The 11,181-nt window shown below is 37.8% G+C and overlaps 1 protein-coding gene across 1 annotated transcript; it reads left to right on the top strand.

Moving 5' to 3' along the window:
* The first annotated feature begins 817 nt into the window (after nucleotides 1-817).
* Nucleotides 818-10,204, top strand: LOC138341700 (uncharacterized). The gene is made up of 5 exons (XM_069293293.1): nucleotides 818-875; nucleotides 1,630-1,699; nucleotides 2,419-2,489; nucleotides 2,985-4,546; nucleotides 9,851-10,204. Exon 4 carries the CDS (start codon nucleotides 2,985-2,987, stop codon nucleotides 3,573-3,575), a length of 591 nt encoding a protein of 196 aa, XP_069149394.1. The 5' UTR covers nucleotides 818-875; nucleotides 1,630-1,699; nucleotides 2,419-2,489; the 3' UTR covers nucleotides 3,576-4,546; nucleotides 9,851-10,204.
* Nucleotides 10,205-11,181: the final 977 nt, after the last annotated feature.

Genomic DNA, 11,181 nt, shown 5'->3' with positions numbered 1-11,181 from the left:
TAAAATCATTATTTTGATATTCAAAAATCAATCAAAACACTGATACTTTTTTTTAAAAAAAAAAGATAAATTACATGCATACACAGTTTTTCTTTTCCTAATTCTCATTATTCCCTACTAGTTTTAAAAATTTTAGAACTCCCATATTTTACTCTCTAACCCCCGAGGTTACATAAATCATAGATCCGTAAACCAATGTTTATTTCTTCCTTATTTCATTCCACAAATCTCTCTCTATTTTAAGTAACACAATCTTAAAAAATATTTTCTCAATCAAGTTTTAAATATTATATTTCGCTATTTAATATATACTATTGAATTACCGGATTTAAAATGAGAACTTAGTATTTGATGAAATTCAATTTGTCCTCGAAAAGATGAATTATCACTATTTTTAAAAAATATAACAGCAAAATATATATGTTATCAAAAAAATATATACTAACTCACTAATACATATCTTAAATTAGAAACATATCTAAGTGAAATGGATAATTATGTGATGATAAACTTCTACAATGTAAATTAGAAAAAAGTAATAGTATTTTTTTATTTAGTAATATTTAGTATAATATTTTTAAATTTTTTATAGTTAGTTAATTATATTGTATAATGACCCAGAAGGTCATTTTTGGAAATTTTAAATATTAGTGTAACTTGAGTTAATTTATTTATGATTGATTGTAAATAATGGAATTAATAGATAGTTTTGGACTAAAGTGATCTTTTATTTAAGATCCTATACTATTAGGGTAATGTATTAAAAAATAAGTTAGTGTATTTGTCAGTTTTTAATAAACTATTAATTGATAAAATAAGGGGAGGCAGAAACCTACCTAAGCCGACGCACACGAGAGGTTTTCTTTGATCTTCAGGTAACAATCCATGGTACTTTGACGTAATTATTTTTAATTTGTCAATTATGTGTGATAAATGGGATATGATATGAATTCAAGATCTGGGTTTATTGAGAAATTAAGGCACCTTTTTAGTGCAATTTGAGCCACCCGTAAACGGTGATAGTTGAAGGCCATCTGAAGGCTATTATTAGTAGCATTAGAGAAACAATGAAATTGTATAAAACATTAAATTAAGTGCTAAAACTATTGAGTGAAAAAAATTAGTAGTTATAATTTTTCGTGGCTAACTGGTACGTTAATGTTTCTGGGAAACTAGGAGAAACAATGGGGAATATTTGAATTGGCCATAATGAGCCAATGATTGGTCATAATGAGCCAATCATTGGCCATATTGTTAAACAGAAGAACAAAAATAAGTAATAATAATAGGGGTTCATTAGCACTATTCCAATTAAACTAGTAGTGCAAAGTTTCATTTTACTGTGAATCTAATTTTGATAGGTAGGCATGGGTAATTAAATATTATATGTATGGTGTTGACTGAATGTCATTTGAATTATGATAGTGGAAAAAAAATAATAGAAATTTAATCCTAGGCTTGAAACTTGAAAAAAAAAATTATGATAGAGGAAATTTTAATTGACATCAAGAATTACAAACTTGATTATAAATTTGGTGAATTTTTAAGTCAAGGTTAAACACAAATAAATAAATAAATGTGGGTATTGTTAGTACCGAAATCTTATAGTGAATATATTTACTTGAATAGGTTGCATCGATTCGAAAGTTCAACGAAAAGGGAAGGCTCAAGTCCCAGACTGATTATTCGATTGACTAAGGCAAGTGGATTTCTAAACTCTTGTTAAGCGTACGAAATTCGTGTATTTCCTTGTGTGATGTTGAGAATGATTTGGAGACTTGTTGTTTAATTGTTGGTGTTGTATTTCTTGTCGTAAATTGTGCTTTGTTATCAAATGGTTATCCTCTCCTTTTCATTTGAGCATGTCATTTGCATTGTATATGAGACATGGTTGTGGTAAGAGGATGATGTACTATTTTCGAGGGTCGTATCGCGCGCCGCGATGAATATTATATTTCGAGGGACGTATCGCGCGCCGCGAAGGTTACTATTTTATCGAGGGTCGTGTCGTGCGCCGCGACAGATGCATGGACAGATATGTCCCCCATGGGTCCCGGACTGAGAGACAGCGGGTGTGTATCGTTAAGAAAGACATGCATCACGATATTTGACACTGCATCTCATGGCATTGCACATTTTTATTATTGATGAACTTGAACATGTGTTTTTGCTGATCTTGTGATTGTTTCTCTGTGAAGCTTGTGATTGTTGAATATTGAGTTGTTATTGAGAATGTGTAAACTGATAGAGCGTGGTTATTGATTGGTGTGTTTGGTAAACTGTTAGGCTGTAGCGTGGATGTTTACATAGGACGTAAGGAGTACCCGTATTTTGTTCACTTAACTTGTGTTTAGAGGTTTGTTTGTTGGGTACCGCATGGTTTGGTACTCACCCCTTGCTTCTACAAATTTTTTGTAGGTTACGAGCCCGGATTTTTGTGATATCTTCCATTCTCTTCGTTTCCGAGGCATCTTGTGGAGGATTGTGAGGTAGCTGCTTGTCATCTCAACGAACTTCCCTACTCCAGTTTATGACTTTGTTTTTACTTGAAAGACAACTTCATGTTAGACTTCTATTTTATTTCAATTCTAATATTTACATTAGAGGCTTGTGGACGTGACAACCTGATTTTGGGGATTGGATTAATATGACATGGTTTCATAATAGGAATTGTTGTTGGATTGTCATTTACTTCCGCACTTTGTTAGATATTGGGGTTTAGGCTGACTTGTCTTGGTGGGGTATGGCGAGTGCTATCACACCCATTTTCTTGGTCGTGACAAAATGGTATCAGAGCCCCAGGTTCATAGGTCTCACGTGTATAAAAGCCGAGTCTATGTAGAGTCTCAAGGATCAGTACGGAGACGTCTATACTCATCTCTGAGAGGCTATAAAGATTACTAGGAAACTTCCTTTTGTTCATTCTTTCTCATCGTGTGTAGTTACCTTCGTTAGTACTGAGTTGTTGTATACTCTTTTGACAGATGACGAGGACTAGAACTAATGTGACTGGTGGTAGAGGGGAGGCACTTCCCGAGGCAGTTGTTGAGGCCCCAGCTAGGGGTAAGGGTAGATCTCGAGCTAGAGGTCGTGCTAGTAGTACGACAGTAGCCAGAGGTCGTGGACGTGGAGCAGCACCAGTGAGAGGTCTTGCTAGAGAGGTCTCTACCGAACCTCAGATTGATGACAGAGAGGACCAGGTTCCTCCAGATCCCGTAGTCACACCTTTGCTTCAGGATATGCTATTGAGGGTGTTAAGAGTGTTAGAGGGCTTTTCTCAGGGTGGTGGTGCAACTACCACACCACATGACTCCCGTACTAGAAAGGGGGCTCAGACCCAAGAGCAGCAACAAGATCCAGCTGTTCAAGATGCGGTGGGGCAACTACCAGTAGATTCCGCGGTTCATAATGATGTTGCACCAGCAATTGGGGGTCAAGTTGCATCGACTGTTGTTTTGACAGAGGATGAGCAGCGTAGGTATGAGAGATTTCGAAAGATGGACCCACCTCAGTTTCAGGGTGGGAAGAGCGAGGACGCTCATGAGTTTCTAACTACATGCCGAGAGTTACTATAGGTGGTTGGATTAGCTGAGTCACATGGGGTTTGATATGCTACACTCCAGCTTCGTGGACCAGCGAGAGACTGTTGGAGGACTTATTCGGGATGTTTGCCAGTTGGATCTCCTCCAGTGACTTGGGAGCAGTTTGCGGTAGCATTCCAAGATCGTTTTATCCCATGGAGCGTGAGAGAGGAGAGTCGCTTGAGGTTTGAGAGACTGAGCCAGGATGGTTTATCGGTTACAGAGTATGAGGCGCGTTTTTGCCAGTTGTCTAGGCATGCGTTTGCCATTATTCCAAATGTGAAAGAGAGGATCCGCAGATTTGTGAGGGGATTGACTTTCTCTATCAGGTCAGCTGTGTTTAGGACATCTAGGGAGGGGACTTCTTTCCATTCTATTGTGAGCGCCGCCAAAGAGGCGGAATTAATGGAAAGAGAGGAGTTTGGGGACCCTAAAAGAGCTCGTATATCAGGTCAGTTTCATGGTGCCTCATCTGGAGGTAGGGGATCACAGAGAGTGAGTGGTTCTTTTCAACAGCGGGGACCTATTCATGCATCTATGCCGACATCTGAGGGTGGCCAGACATCTAGGAGTTCTTATAGCCCGGGTCAGAGCTCGTACGGTTCACAGCAGCGACCTACAGGGCGCGGAAATTTTAGTGGGTTTTCAGGGTCCACACAACAGTTCCCAGGTCAGAGATTTTGTTTTACTTATGGAGATCCCAATCATCTAATGCGGCAGTGTACTACACAAAGGGGTCGTGGTGGGCCTCGACCTAATTCTTCATTCCAAACTAGACCACCAGCACCACAGGGTAGAGGTCGTGCAGAGTTCAGTGAGGTAGAGGTGATAGAGTTTCTAGTAGTGTGTTGCAGCTCAGCAGAGTGGGGGTAGAGGTATCACCCAGGATGGAGGTGGACGAGGAGGCCACTGCTATGCTTTCCCCGGGAGACCCGAGGCGGAGACCTCCGATGCTGTTATTACAGGTATCATCCCAGTATGCCATCGACCTGCGTCTGTGTTATTTGATCTAGGTTCTACATTCTCTTATGTGTCTACGTATTTTGCTGCTAAATTTGATATGATACGTGATAGCATGACTGTACCTATTCTTGTTTCTACACCCGTGGGTAAGCCCTTAGTGGTGGATCGAGTATATCGATCCTGTCTTATTTCATTGGCTGGGTATGACACTTGGGTAGACTTAATCATTCTGGGGATGGTAGACTTTGATGTTATCTTGGGTATGGATTGGCTTTCTCCTTATCATGTTGTCCTTGATTGTAATGCCAAGACTTTGACTTTAGCAATGCCTGGTATTCCGAAGGTTGAGTGGAAGAGTGCTAGTGGTTCTTATCCTAACAAGGTCATCTCTTTTATCCGTGCTCAGAAATTGGTGGAGAGGGGGTATTTTTCTTACTTAGCGTTTATTCGGGATACTAGTGTTGAACCACTTTCCATGGACTCTGTTCCCGTGGTTCAGGAGTTTCTCGATGAATTTCCTTCTGATCTTCCAGGTGTTCCTCCCGATAGGGATATCGATTTTGCTATTGATTTGGAGCCGGGCACTAAGCCTATTTCTATACCTCCATATCGTATGGCCCCAGCAGAGTTGAAAGAATTGAAGGATCAGTTGCAAGATTTATTGAGTAAGGGTTTTATTCGCCCTAGTGTATCACCTTGGGGTGCCCCTGTATTGTTTGTGAAGAAGAAGGATGGGACTATGAGAATGTGTATTGATTACAAACAGTTGAACAAGGTAACAGTTAAGAATAAGTATCCTCTTCCGCGTATTGATCACTTATTTGATCAGTTACAGGGAGCATCATTGTTCTCTAAGATTGATTTGAGGTCTGGGTATCATCAGTTGAAGATTAGGGCATCAGATATCCCTAAGACAGCTTTTCGGACCCGGTATGGGCATTATGAGTTTCTAGTGATGTCCTTCGGATTGACTAATGCCCCTGCAGCATTCATGGAGTTGATGAATGGGGTGTTTCGACCATACCTTGATTCTTTTGTGATTGTTTTCATCGATGACATCTTTGTTTACTCTAAGACTGAGGAGGACCATGTCCGACACCTGTGAATTGTACTTCACAGGTTGAGAGAAGAGAAGTTGTATGCCAAGTTCTCAAAGTGTGAGTTCTGGCTTACTTCTGTGACATTCTTGGGACACGTGGTGTCCAATGAGGGTATTAGAGTAGATCCGGCCAAGATTGAGGCAGTTAGAGGCTGGATGCGACCTACTTCACCTACTGAGATTAGGAGTTTTGTGGGATTGGCAGGCTATTATCGAGTGATTTGTTCAGAGTTTCTCTACTATTGCAGCTCCATTGACTATATTGACTCGACAAGATGTGAGTTTTCAGTGGTCTGATGAGTGTGAGGAGAGCTTTCAAAAGCTCAAGACTTTGTTGACTTCTGCTCCTGTGTTGACTCTACCTGAGGAAGGTGTAGACTTTACTGTGTATTGTGATGCTTCAGGAGTTCGTTTGGGTGGTGTGTTGATGCAGAAGGGGAAAGTGATTGCTTATGCTTCTAGGCAAATGAAATCCATGAGAAAAACTACCCTACTCATGATTTGGAGTTGGCGGCTGTGGTATTTGTACTTAAGTTATGGCGTCATTATTTGTATAGGGTGCATTGGGAGATCTTCACTGATCATCGGAGTCTTCAATATATCTTTAGCCAGAGGGATTTGAACTTGAGGCAACGGAGATGGCTTGAGTTGCTGAAGGACTATGATGTGACCATTCTGTATCATCTAGGAAAGGCCAATGTTGTGGCCGATGCTCTGAGTAGGAAGACTCCTAGCATGGGGAGTCTTGCAGCGCTTAGTATTATGGAGAGACCATTGGCTAGAGATGTGCAGATATTAGCTAACAGTCTTTTCCTCTTGCAGATTTCAGAAAAAAGTGATGGGATGATTGCTTTTATTGAGGCTCGGTCTTCTTTAGTCGAGCAAATTCGTGCACACTAATTTGATGATGAAAAATTATGTCTCATTCGAGACAAAGTATTGAGAGGGGAAGCTAAGGAGGCTGTCATTGATTCTGATGGTGTCTTGCGGATCGGAGGCAAAATTTGTGTGCCCAGGACAGGCGATTTGATTACATTGATTCTTGAGGAGGCCCATTGTACTCGGTATTCCATCCATCCGGGAGAGGCGAAGATGTATCATGATCTGAGTCAGCATTACTGGTGGTGTGGGATGAAGAGAGATATTTCAGACTTTGTTTCTAGGTGTTTGACTTGCCAGCAGGTCAAATGTGAGCACCAGCGGCCCGGGGGTGTATCTCAGAGGATGCCTATTCCTACTTGGAAGTGGGAGCGGATTACTATGAACTTTGTTGTGGGTTTGCCTACCACAGTGGGCTGTTATGACTCTATTTGGGTTGTTGTTGATAGGCTGACCAAGTCTGCCCGCTTCATCCCGGTTCAGGTAAAGTATACAGCAGAAAAGTTAGCCGAACTATATATCAGTCAGATTGTGCGACTACATGGAGTTCCTCTTTCTATCATATCAGATAGAGGTTCACTATTTACTTCTCACTTCTGGAAGGCATTACAACATGGTCTGGGTACTCAGTTAGATATGAGTACGGCATTTCACCCTCAGACAAATGGTCAATCTGAGCGGACCATCCAGGTATTCGAAGATATGCTTCGAGCGTGTGTGATCGATTTTGGTGCAAGATGGGATCGACATTTACCCTTAGAGAAGTTTACCTATAATAACAGTTATCACTCTAGTATCCAAATGGCCCCATTTGAGGCATTGTATGGTAGACGGTGTAGATCTCCTATTGGTTGGTTTGATTCCGCGGAGATGGACTCTTTGGATATTGACTTGCTTAGAGATGCTATGAAGCAAGTTCGTATGATTCAGTATAGATTATTGACAGCATAGAGTCGACAAAAGAGTTATGCAGACCGGAGAGTTAGAGCCTTGGTGTTTATGGAGGGTGATCATGTTTGGCTTCGAGTATCACCCATGAAGGGTGTGATGAGGTTTGGAAAGAAGGGCAAGCTTAGCCCTAGGTTCATTGGACCTTTTGAGATTTCGAGCCGAGTGGGAGAGGTGGCCTATAAGCTGGCCTTGCCACCTAGTTTGTGGGCAGTTCATCCTGTTTTCCATGTCTCTATGCTTCGGAAGTATATTCCGGATGAATCTCATGTGATTTCACTCGATTCTGTGGAGCTGGGTCCAGACTTGACATTTGAGGAGGAGCCTATAGCTATTATGGATATGCAAATTCGAAAGCTTAGGACCAAAGAGATTGCTTCAGTGAAGGTGCAATGGAAGCACTGATCAGTGGGAGAGGCAACTTGGGAGACAGAGTCTGACATGCGTGCCAGATATCCTCAACTTTTTGAAGCATCTGGTACTTTCTTTTACTTTATGTTCCAGGATGAACATGATTTTTAGTGGTGGATAATGTAATGACCCGGAAGGTCATTTTTGGAAATTTTAAATATTAGTGTAACTTAAGTTAATTTATTTATGATTGATTGTAAATAATGGAATTAATAGATAGTTTTGGACTAAAGTGATGTTTTATTTAAGATCCTATACTATTAGGGTCATGTATTAAAAAAATAAGTTAGTGTATTTTGTCAGTTTTTAATAAACTATTAATTGATAAAATAAGGGGAGGCAGAAACCTACCTAAGCCGACGCACACGAGAGGTTTTCTTTGATCTTCAGGTAACAATCCATGGTACTTTGACGTAATTATTTTTAATTTGTCAATTATGTGTGATAAATGGGATATGATATGAATTCAAGATCTGGGTTTATTGAGAAATTAAGGCACCTTTTTAGTGCAATTTGAGCCAGCCGTAAAGGTGATAGTTGAAGGCCATCTGAAGGCTATTATTCGTAGCATTAGAGAAAAAATGAAATTGTATAAAACAATAAATTAAGTGCTAAAATTATTGAGTGAAAAAAATTAGTAGTTATAATTTTTCGTGGCTAACTGGTACGTTAATGTTTTTGGGAAACTAAGAGAAAGAATGGGGAATATTTGAATTGGCCATAATGAGCCAATGATTGGTCATAATGAGCCAATCATTGGCCATAATGAGCCATTCATTGGCTAGAAAAAAAATAAAAAAAAAATTGTTAAACAGAAGAACAAAAATAAGTAATAATAATAGGGGTTCATTAGCACTATTCCAATTAAACTAGTAGTGCAAAGTTTCATTTTACTGTGAAACTAATTTTGATAGGTAGGCATGGGTAATTAAATATTATATGTATGGTGTTGACTGAATGTTATTCGAATTATGATAGTGGAAAAGAAATAATAGAAATTTAATCCTAGGCTTGAAACTTGAAAAAAAAAATTATGATAGAGCAAATTTTAATTGACATCAAGAATTACAAAATTGATTATAAATTTGGTGAATTTTTAAGTCAAGGTTAAACACAAATAAATAAATAAATGTGGGTATTGTTAGTACCGAAATCTTATAGTGAATATATATACTTGAATAGGTTGCATCGATTCGGAAGTTCAACGAAAAGGGAAGGCTCAAGTCCCAGACTGATTATTCGATTGACTAAGGCCAGTGGATTTCTAAACTCTTGTTAAGCGTACGAAATTCGTGTATTTTCTTGTGTAATGTTGAGAATGATTTGGAGACTTGTTGTTTAATTGTTGGTGTTGTATTTTTTGTTGTAAATTGTGTTTTGTTATCAAATGGTTATCCTCTCCTTTTCATTTGAGCATGTCATTTGCATTGTATCTGAGACATGGTTGTGGTAAGAGGATGATGTACTATTTTCGAGGGTCGTATCGCGCGCCGCGATGGATATTATATTTCGAGGGACGTATCGCGCGCCGCGAAGGTTACTATTTTATCGAGGGTCGTGTCGTGCGCCGCGACAGATGCATGGATAGATATGTCCCCCATGGGTCCCGGACTGAGAGACAGCGGGTGTGTATCGTTAAGAAAGACATGCATCACGATATTTGACATTGCATCTCATGGCATTGCACATTTTTATTATTGATGAACTTGAACATGTGTTTTTGCTGATCTTGTGATTGTTTCTCTGTGAAGCTTGTGACTGTTGATATTGAGTTGTTATTGAGAATGTGTAAACTGATAGAGCGTGGTTATTGATTGGTGTTCTTGGTAAACTGTTAGGCTGTAGCGTGGAGGTTTAGATAGGGCGTAAGGAGTACCCGTATTTTGTTCACTTAACTTGTGTTTAGAGGTTTGCTTGTTGGGTACCGCGTGGTTTGGTACTCACCCCTTGCTTCTACAATTTTTTGTAGGTTACGAGCCCGAATTTTTGTGATATCTTCCATTCCCTTCGTTTCCGAGGCATCTTGTGGAGGATTGTGAGGTAGCTGCTTGTCATCTCAGCGAACTTCCCTACTCCAGTTTATGACTTTGTTTTTACTTGAAAGATAACTTCATGTTAGTCTTCTATTTTATATCAATTCTAATATTTACATTAGAGGCTTGTGCACGTGACAACCTGATTTTGGGGATTGGATTAATTTGACTTGGTTTCATAATAGGAATTGTTGTTGGATTGTCATTTACTTCCGCACTTTGTTAGATATTGGGGTTTAGGCTGACTTGTCTTGGTGGGATAAGACGAGTGCCATCACACCCATTTTTGGGTCGTGACATATTGTCGTTGAAATTTTTTCTTGAAATATATATATATATATATATATATATATATATATATATATATATATATATATATATATATATATATATATATATATATATATATATATATTAATGTTTCTACTATTTAAAAACATTCACAAAAAAAGGAAGAAAAAAGTTTGATCTACCATAGCATGACCATCACTATTAAAGATATATATTTTTAATATATCTCGTTTATTTTGAGTCTTAAATTAGTCTTTGTTAGTGTTATCATTGATCTGATACATACTGCTGCAATAACTTTTGTTTTATGTAATGTATAATGTTCATATTAAGATTTTGATACATAACTCTAATGTTATTGAATCTTTGATAAGTGTATATCACGTTCAATATAAATATATTTGATATATAAACTTTGTGTATTTATCCCACACACCAAAAAGAGGCTATTTTGAAACAATTACATGTATATTGTATTCTTTTTTAATTTCTAAATATTGTATTTCTCAAACAAAATAAAATACATAAATATAATTTATCATACCCAGTATTTTTAGTTATGATACGTAAATTCAAATTTATACTAAATAATACATAACTATTACCAAACAATAATGTATCTATCTCAAACAATTACAATAATGTATATTTTTTAAATTTAAAATATAGTATTTCTCAAACAAAATAAGAGACATAAACAATAATGTATTATACACTATTTTTTAGTTATGATATGTAAATTCAAATTTATACTAAATGTGTCTGATAAATAAAAATTATCAAACAATAATGTATAAATCTCAAACTTAAAATCTTATGGGCAACACTTAGTTATTTAATGTATCTTGTAGAAATACAACATTTATCAATTTGAATCAAAAGGATCTTCATGATCTAAAACAAAATAAGATATATAAATAATAATGTATTATGCACTAATTATTTTTTGTTATGATACGTAAATTTGAATTTATAA

This window comes from Solanum lycopersicum, chromosome 2, assembly GCF_036512215.1.
Source record: "Solanum lycopersicum chromosome 2, SLM_r2.1".
In the NCBI taxonomy this organism is placed as follows: Eukaryota; Viridiplantae; Streptophyta; class Magnoliopsida; order Solanales; family Solanaceae; genus Solanum; species Solanum lycopersicum.
This window is presented reverse-complemented; position numbering and strand designations above follow the sequence as displayed.